The sequence below is a fragment of the Phyllostomus hastatus genome, unplaced genomic scaffold, assembly GCF_019186645.2.
Source record: "Phyllostomus hastatus isolate PE091 unplaced genomic scaffold, TTU_PhHast_1.1 phas_scaffold_46, whole genome shotgun sequence".
NCBI lineage: Eukaryota > Metazoa > Chordata > Mammalia > Chiroptera > Phyllostomidae > Phyllostomus > Phyllostomus hastatus.
The window spans coordinates 18,682,506-18,702,576 of NW_025334032.1; the positions used below are offsets into that span (position 1 = coordinate 18,682,506).

Here is a 20,071-nt window from a genome sequence, read left to right on the forward strand (position 1 = left end):
TGAACACAGGCCAGGTAACATGCCAGTACAGATAGAACTTGTGACCTCCCATTTCAAAACAAGCTAGAAGGCATTAAGAAATGACACAAAACATGACAGAATGTATATCATAATTAGGAAAACTCAGAAACGAGGGGACAAAACTCAAGAATGAGAAATAAAAAAAAATCACTCCTGAAATACCTAAACTAAAAGAAATGCAAGAGCAAATAAACTCAACAGACAACAGCGTAAGAGAAAGAGAGGGGAGAAGAGGGGACAGTTTTCAACCCAAAACGAAGCAGAGACGAAAAGGGTTTGAGGGGAAGCGACCGCTGGACTCAGCTGTCACCCCCAAGTATCAGAGCTGATACATTTTATACATTTTTCTTAGTCTTCCCAACATAATTAAAACAGAAAACACTTCTTACACTGTTAAATAAACCAGGAGTCCGCAACTTACGAGCTGCTAACTCAAGATGGAAGGTACCACAGCACAGCCGAGGACGAGCCTAAGCTTCCCGCGTGTCCACATTCCTCTCTGGGGGGCCCCTCCCTCAGAGGTTCCCCGCACACCTTGGATGCCGATCTGCTTCAATGGCAGCGACTAAGTCCTTGCTGTAGTGGGAACGAAAGCTAAGGTATGCTTCTTCCAGGCACTGATAAGATTCCTGAAGAGGAATCAATCTTTGCAGTTGAAAAGAATGGAGCTACAGTAGATCAAATATAAAAAATAAAGCTGAGGTTGAAAGTGTCATCAGGTAGCTAGGCCTACGGAGTGCAAAGGGAGTTATTTTTAGGTGGGGGCAAAGCAGGAAGTCAGGAGTTGAACTTGGCACCTGGTCTCCTGATTATCTATTTTGTCACCGTGAGAACAACGTTCATAGGCTGATGTCTTCATAATAGCACCACATACAAGACAAGACAATGCTGTTAACAACTGATGGCTATTGCTATTTTTACCAAAGTCACACCATCTTCTAACTAGACTGACACTCAAGCCTTGAAATCTGGCTTACCACTGGGCCTGACCACCAGGTAACGCATGCTAGTCAGGACACGTCCTCAGTCAGGACACCCTGCAGCTCACCCACCAGGTGACATGTCCTCAGTCAGGACATGCTGCAGCTCACACACCAGGTGATATGTCCTCAGTCAGGACACCCTGCAGCTCACCCACTAGGTGACATGTCCTCAGGACAGCCTGCATCTCACACACCAGGTGACACGTCCTCAGTCAGGACATGCTGCAGCTCACACACCAGGTGACACATCCTCAGTCAGGACATGCTGCATCTCACACACCAGGTAGCACGTCCTCAGTCAGGAGACGCTGCAGCTCACCCACCAGGTGACATGTCCTCAGTCAGGACACGCTGCAGCTCACACACCAGGTGACACGTCCTCAGTCAGGACACTGCTGCAGCAGCTCTCAGAGAGTAAGAAAGCCTTTTCTGCCCATGTGCGGAGTGAGTGACACAGCCCATCACTCTCCGTGGCTCCAACTTTGATATAACCAGAAGAAGCAACACACGGGAGGAGATCACTATGCTTTTTTGACAATGTCTGTTGCTCTAAAAATTGAGATGAAGTCATTTGTGCTACAACAGAACTGCAGACATTTTAGGAGTTTTTAAATTATAATATATATATTTTTTGCTCATTTAGTATATATGCATGATATAAAACAAGTAAATTAAAACCAAATCATATAAAATGCAAGAAGTGGGTAGAATGGGAAATATCTTGGCACAGAGACTACTTAAAGGTGACTCTTGGAGTGATCCGAGAATGTGAGGGGACAGGTGGCACCAAGGGCCAAACTCAGAGGAGAAAGCCCCAGAAGGCAGGCAGTGCCAAGGCAGGTGGTGACCAGAGGGAATGGCTGGGCTGAGACAGACCTGAGCCCACTTTGACCATCCAACCTTTCCCTACAGGGCCCGGCAGTGGGCCGGTGGGACTGGGGCTGCGCCGCTGCCCTCCTGCACCTGCAGACTTCCAGCACACCCAGGCCCTGGACTCCGCTCAGCACACGTCAGACAGCCCATGAGGAAGTGTGAACACACGGGACTGTGAGCGTGGGCTCCAAACCCTGCTGTCACAGCCTGTGCACCTTCCTCCATCACGGCCTTTTGTGCCTTGGCCTCAGTTTCCCTATTTATAAAGTGGGGTAAGGCCGCATGTGAACCAGAAGGTGCCAGGCTGCCACATCACATGTGCTTCACAGAGGCTGGTTCCTGCCTTTCTTTCCAGCAACGAGGTAGAAGACAGAAGCCGCCACCTACGCACAGAAACCACACTGCCTGCCAGTCCTGGATCTGGACACCTGAGTGGCAAAGAAGACACACGGGGAGACCCCTGTGTCCGGGCCCGAGCAGCACCGCTGGGCTGACCGCTATCATTCCACTCTGGGTTCACCCTCGCTGTACGAGTTGTTTCTTTTTAAAATGTGCCAAGTATCTGAATTTTCCCAAGAGCACAGGACCACGAGCCCAACTCCCCACTCTGCACTAATACAACTGGAATTATCTAGAATTCTAATTTAACCAGGTCCTTGCTACCAATGCCTCAGAGCCTTGCCTCCTTGTGGTCCTTCTGGAAGCGTCTGGCAAGCTCTTCTCCAGGCGACACCCTGCCGAGCTGCAGAAAAGCCAGGGGCAAATCAGGGCCAGTGCCTGCAGTGGCCCCTCGGCCACCTTATCTCAGTCGGTTGACCACGTGTTGGTCTCTGTGACGGGGTGAGAACAGACGAAACCCAGCTTCTGCTCCGTCTCACCGCGCACGCTCAGCCGTCGCCCTGCTGCCGCCGTGGGCCCCCCTTTCCTCTCACTCTGTGCGCTTGGTTACGACAACAGATCCTTCTGGCCAAACAGGAAATCATCCTGGTCTTCACAAACAAACGTGTCAGGACCACCTCTTCCCATGGGTCCCACAAATACCTTCCATGACATCGGCTCCCTGCCTCGTGACAAAGGGGGACGTGCTCAGCCCTGTGATGTCGGAAACACCTTGCCGCTGCACCTTCACGCCATGGACAGACTCTGTTTGCTCACCCGCTTCCTTGAATAGGAAAAACTGCATTCCTATTTTCCCAGTGATTCTCCCATTTCCACCTTCTGAAGTTTTAAAAGCAGATCCATTCAAGTAAGTTCCTGAACAGGTCCCTGTGGCAGAGGCCTTTTTCCACTCCTGAGGTGGCAGGTGCACGACCTGTGAGGTGGCATGCAGGGTGAGAAACCCATTCACACGGCGGACCAGCCCTGAGAGAGGGACTCTGACAAGAGACTCATCACAGGGCAATGCAGCAACAGAAAAAACAAACTGCCCACAATGCTGGACAAAAACACAGAAAAAGGAGAAAACAATCCCTGCCACGGAAGTAGGAAACAGTGCTTAGGAAAAGATGGCTGCCTGCCATCCTGAACTGAGGCAGAAGTGCCTGCTGCCTACCTCCCTGACCTGGGGACGGGGGTGCCTGCTGCCCACCTCCCTGACGTGGGGGTGGGGGTGCCTGCTGCCTCAGTCTGTACCTGCTTGTGACCTGTTGCTGGGAGAAGGAGAGGAAGGAAGTCAGAAAGACGGAGGGAGGAGGGTGCCTACTGCACACACACACCTGCAAACGTGCAGGAGTGAAATCAGGGTCTGAATCCAAATGCCTGCTGTGGAATTTTCTGTCTGTGAATTTTCAAGTCCTTTTCAGGTTTCCTACCTAATTTTGGTCATCTTATAATATTGCTTTGATTTATAAAAACTTTTCTTCAAAATGTACTTTCTAATATACCCATTTAATCCATATAAAAAAGACTGTGTAAGCCCTCCTCCAAACTTGTAAGAGATTTTAATGCACTAAACATAAGTAAATCTGTTACATTAGGCAAGAAAATGTAGGTCAAAACTGATTTATTTTTACAAAGAGATAAGACAAAAATAAACTATATAGTACTTTGGGGCAAAACAAGTGAAATAAACAAAATAAAACCCAGATATCAACCAAAATTCAAAATAAATTTTAAGGTAAAAATTTTCTGAATGTGCCATGCACAGTCATACACAAGCCACATCACAATGAAATCACAACACAGCTCTGAAAGCAGCTCAGATGCACGCCGGGGGCCCCGTGGGCTCAGCTCCAGACCACCGCAGGGACGCAGGTATCACGATGAAATGAGCCACACACGTGTGTGGTTCTCCAGGGCGTGCAAAATTTATGTTCACACTGTACTACAGTCTATTAAGTGTGCAACAGCACTATGTCTGAAAAAACAACACACGTACTTTAAAAATGCAAACTATCAGCTGAGCCTTCAGCAAGCTGTAATCTTTTTGCTGGTGAAGGGTCTTGCCTCGATGCTCATGAAAACACAGTATCTGTGAAGCACAATAAACGAACTATGCCTGTACCAAAGCAACCCAGTGCACGTCAGAACTGGTTTCCCGTAAGCTAACTTTAAACCTGCCGATCCGGACACGACTAATGCCACATGGTAATCTTAGCAACTCCATTGGTGGGATCACACACCCAGCCAGGACAAGCATGCCAGACAGCCAACATCAATTGTTGACCTCTCTGACTCATTCGTCAATTAGATGTCAATATCAGAGTACACAGAGTGTTTGCAAATTCATTTGCATTTTAAAATTTAGGCATTTAAACCCAAATCTGAGAGGGGTACTGGTTGAGGGGTTCCAGTACACGGCACTACAAACTGTCGTGCCTACACATGGAGCCGCTCAGCGGCTGGGAAACAAAGCACACAGAGGGGTGACAACAGTGGGCACGACCGAGGGCTTGCTGGTCGGGCCCACTTCCAGTGTCGTAAGACGTGGCTTCTTGAAAGTTAGGATTTTATACTCACCTAAACCTTTTTGCCCAGGGTTCTTAGCAAAGGTAAAAGTAAACTGATAGAAGTCCTTAAACTTCACTGTGTCCTTAAGCTCCTGTTCCAGCCTTGGCAGAAGAGCTTTCAGCTTTTCTGTGCTGTCACACCTGTGACAAGAGACAGAGACAGTGCTTTGTTACGGGCAGCAGACGGGCCTGCCCAGTCCCCAGCCGTTCTCAGCTCCACTGCAGTTCGGTGCGGCCTGAGGCTTGGGTCTAAGGGGGTGGGTAAGTAGAATTCTCGTGGGTCCCTTTTTCTAGCTAAAATTCCTCAAAATGCTCTAAAACTGACTGGGGTGATGGCTACATAGCTCTGTGAAACCAAAACCACTAATTTTTACACTGTAAATGGGTGAATTGTGTGGCATGTGCATTATATCTTAATAAAGCTGTCATTCAAAGAAGGAAAATCAAAAACTGAAATTGCTTGCCCTCCTCTGTGTGGTCTGGAATATGAACATGGTTTAACTCTGTGGCTTTGGTAGCACAGAGGCCGATGACCTGAGGTGCCAGAGTGACAAGACCCTATTGCCTCAGTGACCTCATGGAACTGTGTCACTCTGCCAGCCATACCACTGCTTCCCCTATGCTGTGCTGCAACGCAGAATGAACCTGCAGCCTCAAGCTACTGTAGCTAGGCATTTCTTCATTACAGTGGGTTAGATATAAAATATCCAAGAATAATAAAACACAGCTCTATTGTTTTAAAACTGAATTGTCCTCCAAAGTCAATAACACTTAAAAATATTAAAAAGCCTTTGACGCAGAATCTAGCCCTGTCTGGTGTGGTTCAGTGGACTGAGTGCCAGTCTTCCAACTGAAAGGTCACCGGTTTCATTCCCAGTCAGGGCACATGCCTGGGCTGCCGTCCAAGTCCCCAGGTGGGGGTGTGTGAGAGGTAACCCATCGATGCGTCTCTCGCACATCGGTGTTTCTCTCCCTCTCCTTCTCCAACCTTTACCCTCTCTCTAAAATTAATTAAGTAAAATCTTTTTAAAAAAAGCAGAATCTAGAAGAGCAAAACATAAAATTTGTCATTTTTATTTTGACTACACAGCAGGGAGGCAAACAAAAGCAACACCTCATTTACCCAGGCGTCAAAGTAGAGCAGGGCTGAGGAGAGGCAATGGAGAAAGTCCTGGAATGGCCAGAGCCAACCAGACCAACAAGTCTGTGAACACACCAAGGAGCACAAATGCACAACTTCCAGGACTATTGTGTGTGCTCCTGAGTGCAGTCCACCCACATCAAGAGCTGGCCAGCAGCAGCCCCTGGGGAGTGGCCACATGCCCTGCCCCATCACAACCTCCTCCTCCACGTGGTCACTTCCTTGCTCTTCTTTATGCCTCCCTCACTCCAACAAGCCCTAGTTGACAGTGTGAGTTAGTTATTCCTATTTCTGAACTTTTAAAAAAATTCTTAAAGATTTTATTTATTTATTTTTAGACAGAGGGGAAAGGAAGGAGAAAGAGAGGGAAAGAAACATCAGTGTGTGGTTGCCTCTTGTGTTCCCCCTACTGGGGACCTGGCTCACAATCCAGGCATGTGCCTTGACTGGGAATCGAACCAGCAACCTTTTGGTTTGCAAGCTGGTGCTCAATCCACTGAGCCACAACAGCCAGGGCTGTTTCTGAACTTTTTAAATGGAAACTTAGGATGTGTATTATTAGTGTCTGGCTTTCTGTGCCAACATTATCTCTGTGAGGTTCATTTATGTTGATATGTGTGGCTGTGGCTGGTTCATTTTCATCACCATATAGCATTCAATTATATTCATTTTTTATAATTTATATATCCTACTGATGAGAAGTATTTTGGCTGTTCTAGTTTTCTGGTTACAAAGAATGGTGTTAAAAATGTTTCTGTACGTGTATCCTGGCACACACATGCATGTATTATGTTAGGCACCCCCAAGAGGAGAAGAGCTGGGTCACAGGGGCTGAGCCCCTTCGGTTTAGTAAGTAGCATCAAACAGTCCTCCAATGTGATTGTCCCACTTCACACTCCACTAGACTAGGAGTCTAGTGGACTCCCAGCAGTACACTAGATTTCTGGTTGCCTCACATTTTCACCTACGTTTGTGACTGTGTCTTCTTTAGCCATTCTAGAAAGTGGGTTGTGAGCTTCTATTTCATTGTAGCTTTAATTTGCACTTCCTCATTAAATGAGATTAAGAGCATTCTTTTATTTTCACTGGCCATTTAGAAATTCTCTTTTGTGAAGTGCCTGTTCAAGTCTCTTGTCCATTTTCAACTAGGCTTTTTCTTATTGTTTTATAGGAAATTTGTGTATCTGTTTAAAGAATATATATTTTATTGATTATGCTATTACAACTGCCCCATTTCCCCCCCCCCTTTATTCCCCTCCACCCTGCATACCCTTCCCACCCTCATTCCCCCCTTTTAATTCATGTCCATCGGTCGTACATGTAAGTTCTCTGACTTTTACATTTCCTATACTATTCTTAACCTCCCCCTATTTTCTACCTACCATTTATTCTATGTACCTCTTCCCCCTCTGTCCCCCTCCCACTCCCCCACTGATAACCCTCCATGTGATCTCCATTTCTGTGGTTCTGTTCCTGTTCTAGTTTTTGCTTAGTTTGTTCTTTTTTTTTTTTTTAGGATCAGTTGTTAATAGCTGTGAGTTTGTTGTCATTTTACTGTTCATATTTTTTATCTTCTTTTTCTTAGATAAGTCCCTTTAACATTTCATATAATAAGGGCTTGGTGATGATGAACTCCTTGAACTTGACCTTATTTGGGAAACACTTTATCTGCTCTTCAATTATAAATGATAGCTTTGCTGAATAGAGTAATCTTGGATGTAGGTCCTTGCCTTTCATGACTTGGAATACTTCTTTCCAACCCCTTCTTACCTGTAAGATTTCTTTTGACAAATCAGCTGACAGTCTAATGGGAACTCCATTGTAGGTAACTGGCTCCTTTTCTCTTGCTGCTTTTGAGATTCTCTCCTTACCTTTAATCTTGGCTGATGTAACTATGATGTGCCTTGTTGTACATTTCCTTGGGTCCAACTTCTTTGGGACTCTCTGGGCTTCCTGGACTTTCTGAAAGTCTAGTCTATTTCCTTTGCCAGATTGGGGAAGTTCTCCTTCATTATTTGTTCAAATAAGTTTTCAATTTCTTGGTCTTCCTCTTCTCCTTCTGGCACCCCTATGATTCAGATATTGGAACATTCACAGATGTCCTGGAGGTTCCTAAGTCTCTCATTTTTTTGAATTCTTGTTTCTTCATCCTGTTCTGGTTGAATGTTTATTTCTTTTTCTGCTCCAAACGGTTGACTTGAGTCCTGGTTTCCTTCCCATCACTGTTGGTTCCCTGTAGATTTTTATTTCACATAATGTGACCTTCATTGCTGCCTGTGTCTTTTTTATGCTGTTGAAGTACCCAGTGAATTCCTGGAGCATTCTGATAACCAGTGTTTTGAACTGTGCATCTGATAGGTTAGCTATCTCTTCGTCACTTAGTTGAATTTTTTCTGGAGCTTTGATCTGTTCTTTCATTTGGGACATATTTTTTTTGCCTGGCGTGCCTATTACGTAGTAAGGGGTGGAGCTTTAGGTGTTCACCAGGGCAGGAGAATCCCTGTCGCTGCGCTGTGATGCTATCTGTGGGGAAGGGATCCGAGAGGGAACAGTGCCGCTTGCTCTTCTCTCTGCTGGATTTCAGTCCCTTCCCCCACTTCCCACAATCAAATTGGGCTTTTCTGGTGCTGATTCCCCAGTGGGTGGGCTTGTGTACATTCTAGGACCTTGTGGGTTTCTCCAACAAACTCTCCTATGAAGCTGGAAGTTTTCCTGCTGCTGCCTCAACCCCCAGAGGTGTTTTCAATCAGTGGTTTGAGGCTTTATTTCCCGGAGCTGGAACCCTGGGTGGTGCCACGTGTCTCGCTCCCCAGTTGTTCCTCCCGGTTTATCTGAACGTGGGGCCGCCCACTCCACCAGCAGCCTCCTCGCTGATCCACCAACCACTGCCTTGCTGCGATTCCTCTCCGCCCGGCTGCCAGGCTCCACCCCTCCTACCGGTCTGCATGAATATTTCTCCTTTAACTCCTTGGTTATCGGACTTCCATACAGTTCGATTTTCTGTCACTTCTGGTTGTTTTTAAATTTGCTGTCCTTGTTTTATTTGTGTGAGGAGGCACAATGTGTCTACCTACACTTCCATCTTGGCTGGAAGTGAAAAATTTTATATCTTAAGGATATAAGTCTTTGTCATGTAAGTATTTCTAAAGTACCTCAGTATATGAGCTGCCTTTTCACTTCCTTGATGGTGTTTCTTAATGACCTGTAATTTTTTAGCACGGAACACTCTATCAATCTTCTTTATAGTGTTTTCTTGGTGATATTTTAAAACCTTCCCTACTGCATGATCATAAGGATATTCTCCTACATTATTTTCCAGAGATTCTGCCTTCAGCCTTTTACATGTGGCTCTATAGTCCACTTGGAACCGATCTGTGTGTATGGTGTGAGACAGGGGTCAAGATGAAATTTTTTTCCATGTTGTTCTTCCAGGATCATTTACTGAAAAGACGTTCTTCCTCCACTTTCCTAAAGTGCTGCCTTTGCCATAAATCAAATGTACCCGTACACATGCGTTTGTTTGTATACATGGGCCTCCATTCCGTTCCTCTGGTCTATTTGCCTATTCTGGTACTCGATACAGTCTCAGTTACTACACTCTGAACAGTCCTGATTATCCAGTAGAGCAAATCTTCTCACCTCATTCTTTTTTCTTTAAGAACTATTGGCTATTCTTGACTGTGCATATTCATATAAATTTAAAATCAGCTTGTGAAATTACACATACATAAACCTACTACTTATTAGTGTTTTGGTTGAGATCAGACAAAATATACAGAATAATTTGGGATCAAACACCAAGCATTCCAACCTGAAAATGAAGTTTATTTCTCCATCCAGGTTTCCAGTGAGTTGTTTTCTCTATGGAGGTGGCACACATATTTAATTACGCTTATCCTGGGTGTTCTGTATTTTTGATGCTACTGGAAATGACGTATGTTTAAAATTCAGTTTGTTTTCTTGCACTATTGCACTCGGTGTTTTGAAATAACATCGCTTTTTGTTTGCTGGCCTTGTGTCCTGCAGTCTGGTCAAACTCAGAGAGTGAGGACCGATAAACAGACCCATGGAATACAACAGAGAACCCAGAAATAGAGCAATACATCCAGTCAATGTTTTGTTTCTACAAAGATGTCAAAGTATTTCATAAAGTTTACTCAGTCTGCCTAAGAATCCTCAAGCCCCCAGTGAAAGGAGGTAAGACAACTGTTAATAGCAGGTACTCTAGCCAAAGTCAACAATTAGCAGCCAGGAAAAAAGTATAAAAAAAAAATAAAGAGAGTAGACATAGAAACCAAAGTATATTTTAAAGCTCAGTGCTATTCAGACTAGAAGGCAACAGTCCTTTGCATCCCTAAATGCACTGAGGTTGTCTTAACAATATTACTTTACTAACACATGAATAATGCTTTCACTTAGTATGTAGCACTTTAATATTTACAAAAGGCTTTAAACTTTAACTGCCCTGTGAGATGTGGAGAGCTGTGCCATTAACAATCATTAACTTAATCTCAATCTTCAATTACATTGTGTATACTCCACATGAAAGGGTATGAAATCAGCTAACACATTTCTCAGAGAGTCACACTCAAAGTCTTTAAAGTATGGTTTTTAAGTTATGATGCTTAACAGGATAACAGTCAAGAAGTTTTGAATTTTACTTGTACAACATATTCAAAGACAGTGCCTTGGAAAGGCCAGTAAGTGTTTCTATAAGAAGCACTTATTTCCAAATCTCTCATTTTGGAATTTTAAAGGGGGTAGCATTTAGTATCATGCGCATGGAATACTTCCTTTAATGGGTTGTTTTCCATTCTGAAACTACTGGGCTTTCCCAGGACAGAGAACATGAAATATGCTAGTACACCATTGTCATAATGTTCTCCTGTTTAGTTGGTTCTCTAAAACCACAGGAGTATGGTGACATAGCACTAGAAATGAAAGTCTTGTAGAGTTTATCCTCTATCGGGGGTGTCCAACCTGCGGTCCAGGATGGCTACGAATGTGGCCCAACACAAAATCATAAATTTATTTAGAGCATTATGAGGTGTTTTTGTGGTTATGTGTCACAGTGTATTTCATGTGTGGCCCAACATGACTCTTCTTCCAGTGTGGCCCAGAGACACTGAAAGGTTGGACGCCCCTGCCACAAGGCTGACAGATACAACAGATTCATCAGTTTAACGGAAACAACAAATGCTCTGTTCCGCCCCCCGCCCCCCGCATACCATAAGCACATGCCTTAAGAACATGTTTACCACCTTAGGCCTTCAAGCTCCTGAAGCACTAAGGAGAGCTAGTTTAAGGTGTCAACACTGAAATCTCAGCATATCAGCAAGTCAAGCAACTTGGCTTTCATACAACCTCATGAAATAGTTCAATAAGCTCAATGATTAAAAGACATTGATGTTATATGCTTTCATTTACTTCTTTGACTTATCTGGCAAATGAGAAACATCTTAAGTTATTAATGAAGCTTTTACCCCAACCCTGTAGGTAGAACAGAGAAATATTACAAGCAAAAACAAAAACAACACTTTATTAATGTTTAATGTAGCAACATACTAAATGACACATTTAGTGTATAAGATTATGAAAACAAACAAAAACATCTGGAAATTTATTGTCAATTTAAACTGAAAAAAACATTTAAAGTAGAGAATAAGGTACATAAGGGGTTAATCTGAATAAATTTATTAAATAAAACTTAAATAGGAATTTAAAGGGAAATCAAAGGCTTATATATTGCAGATGCATAAAAACTTATGATCCACAAAGTAAATAAATTGTGTAAGATTAATATTTACAGACAGAAAAAGAATTAATGTTGAAAGTATCTTCTTTTCTGAAAATGATTTAAACTGAGACCAATTTACTTACCCCAGCTCTGTCATGCCATCTACAAATTCCTTTTTGCTAAATTCACATTGAGTCGCTGCCCTGAATTTCCATGCTATAACCAAAACGCTGATACTGGCAGGATCGAGGCTTAAATCATCACAAAACTGTTGAATCCCATCAATTCCAATTTTATTTTCATCTTGTGGGTCTACAGTTAAAATTAAGGAAAAAAAGTAGTTATACTATTTTGAAAGTATTACTAAAATGGGTTGTTAGACTCACATCTACTACATGGTTCTAGCTAGCAAGAATGTTTTACATACATCAATCGACAGATTGCAATTTTCTACTATATGTGAAAGATAGCAACAAATAATAATTTATCCAGAAAATACTTCTCTTTTTAAAGTCTAGGTTTCTGGACATTAGTGGAAAAAAAATCATTGCAACTTCTTTGAGAAGTTTCATCTCAAAGATCTTCTTTTCATCATCAAGAAAAAATGTAATGTCCCTAAAATAAAATAAAATTCAAGTTTACAAAATTTTAGTTTGCCCAAAGGCAAATTGTTGCAAAAATACTGCATCAGCGAAGCATTTATAATATTTTAAGTTTTTATCACAACCCCACCGAAAGATTGATGTTTTTCATGTAAAGGTGGTTTCATTTGCTCTAGTTCTCACGCTACTGTAGAGCACTTGTTTTCTAGTCACTCTTGTGCATCCATGTTCAACAGCTTAGAAATTCAGGCTTCTCCCACCCTTCATTTCTGGTTTATATATAAAATTAAGAAACTTAGCATTTCCCCATCAGAAAATCAAATAGTAAAATCTATCAAAAGAATAATCCCAGCAAGACTTCACCAAACTAGATCTAGTAATTTCAGACACATTGTGTGCATCATAATATATTATCTCAGGACAGGTGTTAGTTCTGTCAGTTTAGAAGGTGCAAACAGAAAACTTGTAGCTCCTTTGCTTAAATAAAGATTAAGTATGATAAACTTTTCTTCTGTCATACAAATTTAAATTTTGGTCATTTAAGTTTTATGTATATAACAGCACGGAGCTTCTGAGAGGCCCTGCCACTTGTCTCTCCAGCCAGCTCAATGCCCTAGTGCTGCAGATTCTTAGAGTAACAAAAAAGTTGATCCATAATGCTCTCATCTAATAAGCGATCTTGATAAATTTCATATACAATAAAATTAAATATTTTAAAGTAACTTTGGAAGCATTTATTTGGATGTATTAATGCAATAACTGACATTATATTTGTGAATAGTCTTTGAACTATATATTTATTTTTAGAACACAAAACAATAGTACCATATACCTACTTCAAGTAACTAGAATTGCATGGATAACATTAAATAATGAAGGGATGTAGTTTAAACTAAAAAGATGACAATTTTCACTTATATAAAAGCATTTTTTGAAGACATCTGCACATATTTGAATAAATTTTAAAATTTGCATACCATCTGACTTACAAAATTAGCTCAACAATTGACTTAGCCAAAAAATTTAAAGCACACTAAAGCTTAATTAAGAATAATGTTCACTTTTTCGAGAACTAAAAGTACATGTCTTTTTTTAACCATAGAATATGTTTCTGAACCAAATTTTTTTTTAATAAAAAGAATGCTATTTTCAATCTATTCTTCAGATCTAAAAAGACAGATTAAAAAAGTAAAACATGAAGATAATAAACAAGAATTTAAATCTAAGGGAGTTATTCTGTTTGAATTAACACTTGTTTAAGTCAGTATTTTTTTAAGTTTTGGAAATATAAAGATTAGCCTTAGAAACTTTTAGAAAAAAATAACTCAGTCAACTCTTAAACCTTGCTGCCTCTCCCATTATAGCACAGATTTGACATTTGATATGAAACATGAAAGCCTGCTGAGTGGTCTGAGTCTGCACACCTCCATCATGCAGACTTATTTTTGCATTATGACCGTATTTTGATATGGAAAGCTCCATTCTAGGTGCTGATTTCAATGAAAATAACAACTCTCCCCAATCTCCAAAACAAAGTTCTCTTTAGTGAGAGCTTGTCCCAAAGCTCATGCAAGAACTGAAGTTGTTTCAGTGTTACAACGCCATGACACTGTTATAACAGAGGGACGACTTTTACTGATATGTCAGAAATACTTTTTATGATTTGGCACTGTTTTTAAACAACTTTCTCACTACCAATATCATAGCCTTGATGGATCTGCTTGGGGAAACAAAACACTGTATCCACAAGTGCAGCCAGCCACCTGGCCACGGCACCTCCTGCCACCAGTGATCCCAGTGAGGACGGCCGACTGCCCATCCATCTTTAGACTCCTCTCTTCTCATCCCACCCTCCTCTGTATCAATTAATAGTCACAGTTCCATTTAAACTGATTAGATTTTGTGGCTGAATATCAGGAAGGGTAGGAACAGCATCTTGGAGGTCTTTTGAACACAGCATCAGAAATTCAAGGAATGTGACATTTATTCTGCTCCCTAGAGATGGACGCAAGTTCTCTACCGCCTGGCCTTGTCACCACCGTCACCCTTACCTTTGTACCTGTTATACAGCTGCTCCAGCTTCTTCTTGTCCACTGTGTTTCTCATGGATTCCTTGTGGAACGAGTCCGGGTTTTGGAAGAAGTTGTCAGTGGCCACGTCTAGTTTCCACTCATTCTGTGTTAAGCAGTAGATGGCAGTTCTTTCGCCAGTCTGAGTAAATGCCATAAACTGGCGGACCTTGTCCTTCTGAGATGACTTAAGCTTATGCTTTGGGATGCAAAAGAAGCAGGAAAGCCAATGAAGCCAATCCAGAGGTTTGTTTCAGCATTCTATTACTAATGCCTATATTTTAACTGGACTTAGTGTTTTTCTTGTTGGGTGACTCAACTTCACTTCAGAATTACAGGAAAAGGCTTGTTCTTCATCAGTTAAAAAGACTGCACAGTCTTCTGAAAATTGAAACGACAGCATCTATATAGCAACAAATATGCAAAGGCTAATCTTCAAAAACTTATGAGAATCAATATTTTATACAAAACACATTTTCATCTCTACCCAGTTCCATTTGCATGAAGTACATTTTTTTCTCAGTCTCCGTAAAATCCCTCTTTGTGCACACATGGAGCCCCTGATGATATAAGGCCGGTGTGGGACCCAAGGTCTGACCATATCACCGCCGCCCATCTGCAGGGTTCTTTCTGGCTTCCATTAATTTCAGGCGCTAATGAACAGGAGGAAGGCTTCCCAGTTTGGAAACATCTTTTAAAGTTTTCCCCAGTTTAAAATCAGCAGAACCACACTGATGAAAACATACACATATAATTAAGCACAGTGTTAAAAATAATTTACAAAAGTTCCAAAAGCAGCACAAAAAGACCGTTACAACTAAACGAATATGATACTAATAGCAAGAATGTCTGTGTACATGAGACAGAAATAAAATAGAAAAATAGGGCAGAGGCTGTGGGTAGGTAGTAAATAACAAAACTGCCAAGTAACTGTACTATATATAGTGTATAATGAAACAAAATACATCTTAACTTCCAGATATAGGATGGTAAAGTTTCTATTTATCTAAGGTAACTTGATGAAAATGATACTAGAATAAAAGTGCTTCACTAATTTCTGTAAATGAAATTGATTCAATCTGTTAGATGCTAAGGCTTCATAATGTAAAGGGGAAATTTTACTTGTAAGAATTATACTTATCTTATTAAAAATAAAAAGATTACAAAATGTATGGAAACCCAAAATAAAATGTAATTTACAAAACATGTAAACAGAGGACAAGCTATAGATGAAAAAACTGAGAGGAGGGAAAAAGGATAAATTAGCCAGCCAGGGATAAAGTCCAGACACACATACCATATACGAGAGCTGAAAGCCAGCTGAAAATTAGGCCCTGAGCTTCCCAGTTGCCAAAGCAGGGAAGAAAATAGGACGAGTTTGGAAAATCTGCTTTGATAAGATTTTAAAAACCTACCAGTGGCCCAGAAGTGGCACAGCTCCTCCTGGCACTGAAACCTGAAGGAACTGTCTCCTCCGGCTGCTCGAGAAAAGGCAATGTCACCGTCCCCTTCGTACCAGACCGACTGCTCACCCCAATGCCAAAGATAAGCAGCAGAGCAAGGCTCCCAGGGCTTTTTCTTAAGGCGCCCCTCCATGCATGCTGACACCAAAATAGCACAGTGCAACTCAGCAGGAGCATGGATAATGCAGTCCAAACACAATGCTCTCCGAGTATGGTCTGGGGACCCCAGGGTCCTGAGAACTTTCAGGGGCTCTGTGATGACAAAACTGTCTTCCTAATGATTCTGAGCCACTCTCTGACTTGCTCATTCTCATTAGTGGACAGCAGAGGCTGCCAGAGGCCACACGACTTGTGATATCACAACAGACTGAACACAGCATCTGAGAACCAATCTTGTTTTATTAAGCTACGCATTAAAGATTTCTGCAAAGATGCAATGTAATGTAAATATCTAGTTGGTTTATTCTTATTTTTAAGTACATAAATGTTTTTAAACTTTCCATTTCAATGTCTAATATGGTACATACTAATGGCTACTATCCACATAAACAAAAGCTCTTTGAGTCCCAATAATTTTTTAAGTGTATATGGTAACTGGGACTAAAAAGTGTGAGAACTGCTGATCTACAGTAACACAGAAAATTAACATTTTGGCTACTTAGAACAAAACTGGTCATTTGGGGGCTTGGGTCCCTTTTGTAATCTGATAAAAGTCACAGATCCTCTCTCCAGGAAGACATGTGGTACACAGATGTACATGTAATTCTGCATAAAATTTCAGTCCTTTCGCAGAATGTTTAAGCCCATTTATTGGTTCCTCAGCGGACAGGGAAAGGTGGAACTACGATTAAGAACTGATGAGCTAGCTCAGAAGCCATTGGTCTCTGTGACAGCTACTAAATGCTGCCACTGCAGTGAAAGTGGCCACAGACAACATGCAAGTCAGTGGGCATGCTGTGCATCAATAAAACTTTATTTACAAAAACAGGCAGCTAGCCCATAGTCTGTAGGTTACAATCCTGAACTATATTCTAGGGAAATACATGGAATACTCATGTATATTCTATGCATTATTTCCTGAAATTGAGCCTTTGAAAAGGACTAGACAAAGAGTTCAAGGAATATTCTCTGGTAAGATCAAATTCAGCTAAATTAGGGCAGATCCCATAAGTTTTGACAGTAAGCTGACAAAAATAAAGCTCGTGTATTTTTATGAAGCTGACAGGCTCCCCAAGGGAGGGTGGGCAAAGCCAAGGGTTGCCTCAGAAAGCTTAAGATAGAAACAGATGTTCAACCTCAAAATGGTACATCATTAAAAATAACTATGATATATTTATTATGGAAATTGCCACCGATGCTAGATTTTAAAATTTTGTCATGGTTGTGAAACACTATTTGGTGTAGAGATACAATGAAATTCAGTCACAAAAAGGAATCCAGCACTCACACTACGATGCGGATGAGCCTTGCAAACATAATGAGTGAAAGAAGTCACTCCCAAAAGGTCTCACGCTGTGCAATTCCATGAGGCAAGCCCACAGGGACGGATGCAGATGGTGGCTGTCAGGAGCTGGGGTGAGGGGAGTGGGTGCCAATGGGTGTGGGGCTTTCTGGGGGGTGATGAGAATGTTTGGATTGAGGTGGTGGTAGCACAATGTTGTCAATGTACAACAGAACTGCACAATTTTTAATAGTTAATTTTATGTTATACAGATTCCACCTCAGAAGAAATCTCATGAAGCACCCTCGGAACCTCTGAGATTAATCAACAGAATAACGAACTATCACGTGACTTACTTAATTATTTAACCAGCTTTATACAACTGACAGATCCACAAGTAAATATTGACAGACAGCTGGAAGATATGATGATACCTAATCTCAAGGCACTTTTCTTGATAATAACCTCTTGAAGCCTTTCCTAATATGTAACAAAAAGTTGTATCAACAGTGTGAAGGGGAATGCTTTGTGAAACCTCTAGAAGAGAAAGTGCAGGAGTATATCCGTGGAGGCTACACGAAGTAATCTGAATTGTTACTACATTAGGTTACAAAGTGGGGAGACCTGTGGGCAGAGAAATAAATAGATCCCTCTTTTATCCATTCCAAGTGCCTGACATGTCATAAGACAGATCCTACAACCCTGAACCTGTAAGTGGTATAAAGGTGCTGGTTCTGAATGCGCATGAGTAGCTACGGGCCTACGCTCAGCACGTAACATGTCTCTGGCTCGAATGAAAAGGAAGGGAACTGTCATTAAAGCTGCACCAATCTGATGTTTCCCACTACAAGTTTCTCCATAAAACAACAGTGATTAAAACAATCATCATTCAGCTAAGTCTAGAGACTGTGTTATATTTGTAAACTATAAGTTGCAATTTGTAAGGAAGGGGACTGGTGTAAAGCTGTCTAGAAGAAAAAGCCTCATAAATGAAAAAATTATAGGGGAAAGAAGAAAGCTCTGGTCTATTTAGACAAGATGAAATCCATGTAAAATTAATAAAGGTCCATAAATTGGCAGGGCCAGGGCCTAGCCTTCAGCTCTGATGGCCTTCACTGAGACTTACCATGCCAAGACAATTAAATTATTAATGGTAGCTTTTAAGGGGCGGGGGAGGGCATTTTCTATGTTTCATTGTTTTATCCTGTTAAAATGTACAAAATTACTGAAATAAAAATCTGGATGATCCAGGAGAAAAATAAAACAAAATCTGTAACCTATGGAAAAAGTCTCAAATATTTTATCTGTGACCTTATTAAAGTTGCTTACATAATCTGAGCACCAAGACTGACCGTGCATAAAATGAAAAAACAGCTATTCTTACAATGCCATTCCAATTAATACAACAATCTTCTCTTAGGATCAACTTACCAGGGGCTGCTAGGGCATCCATAATTACCAAATTAATTATATAAACTTGGTCACTGTGACTCTATTTCAGGCGGGGGTAGGGTGGCAGTGGTGTTAAATTCAAGTGTTTCCTTTCACACTCTTGGAGCTCCAACCTCTGCAGTGGTTGCACAGTCCTCTTCCTCAAGTTAAGCTCCTGCCCGCCAAGCCCCTTCTCCTGAAGAGCTGGAGAGGGGGGTCCCTGCCTGCTGAGGTGGGCGCAACCTGCCCGGGCAGTGTGGCTACTCCACTAAGTCACCAAGTGCCTTGTGGCTGCGCTGCTGGTTTCTACGACCACTCCCTCTAACCTTGTTTCTCTGACATGCCCTTCCTCATCTCCTTCTTGGCAAATCTTCCCACCCTGAAGTTCTGTTCTCAGGCCTCTGGTCTTTCCCCTACACTTTCCTCCTGGCCCCTCTCACTGGCTTCCCAGTACCATTAGGACAAAGACTAACATTTTCTTCCTGTGCCCTAGAAGACTACAATCTGGTTCTAGTCCCCTTACAAACTTTCTACTATGTCACTTTTCCCTGGCTCTCTGTGTTTGTAGACAGGCAGTTTACCGATTCCTGGAGCATGCCATCTCCTACCACCTATTCTGTTCTTTCCCACCTGGAATACTGCACACACCTGGCTGCCCCTCCCACCTCACTCGCTCTTGAGAGTTCAGCTCCCATGTATTACTTTGGCTAAGGCTTCATTCCCTCAGCATCTAACACCATTCACCCATCCCACCACCTGGGTTCCTGGAACCTGTGCCACTCCCTAGCACTTACCACAACTGTAATATAATAGTTGTGTGTTTAGTGCTTGTCCCTCCTGCTAGGACATCAGCTCCATGAATACCTCCAGCATCGTGCACACTACCTTCCTTGCACAGAGAAACATCTGCATTTACTGAATGAATGATGAAACCCATGAACTACATGACTTCCACTACATTTCAAAGTAATTGCACATTTCCCAAAAAGTCTTTTCTGAGGCCCAGATCTGTATCTCCTACCAACTATATGATCCCATTTTCCCCTCATGACTATATTGTCTTCCTGCACAAATCTGCTCTTCCCTCTACATTCCCCATTTTGGTTAATAACATCACCATCTGCTCAGATGTCCATGCCAGAAACTGCTGAGTCCTTTCTTTCCTTTAGCCTCCCTTTCTGAATAGTTCTGTAAGTCTCACCCCTCCCTCCTCTCATCCTCCCTTTTCCTGCGGACAACCTTTGGCTCAAGTCCTTACTTCTTCTTCCCCAAAGTATTGCAACAGTTTTCTAGCTGGTCTCCTTTCAATCCTGACCCCTTCCGATCCAATCCCTATTCTCTTTGCAAAAGGCTTTTTTACAA

At 42.0% G+C, this 20,071-nt stretch overlaps 1 protein-coding gene across 6 annotated transcripts in view; it reads right to left on the minus strand.

The window, feature by feature from the left end:
- DCUN1D2 (defective in cullin neddylation 1 domain containing 2) overlaps positions 1-20,071 on the minus strand; it is a 35,151-nt gene that overhangs the window by 14,291 nt on the left and 789 nt on the right. Inside the window, exons 1-4 of one of the 6 annotated variants that reach the window (XM_045821679.1) lie at positions 15,790-16,044; positions 14,357-14,573; positions 11,847-12,015; positions 4,836-4,966 (exon numbers count right to left, since the gene is read on the minus strand). In XM_045821679.1, the coding sequence (XP_045677635.1) occupies positions 4,836-4,966; positions 11,847-12,015; positions 14,357-14,573; positions 15,790-16,014 (742 nt within the window). In that variant the 5' untranslated portion in view covers positions 16,015-16,044. Of the gene's footprint in view, positions 1-4,835; positions 4,967-11,846; positions 12,016-14,356; positions 14,778-15,789; positions 16,045-20,071 lie in introns of those variants that run through there. The other 5 variants (XM_045821684.1, XM_045821683.1, XM_045821680.1 and 2 more) reach the window with 5 other exon arrangements.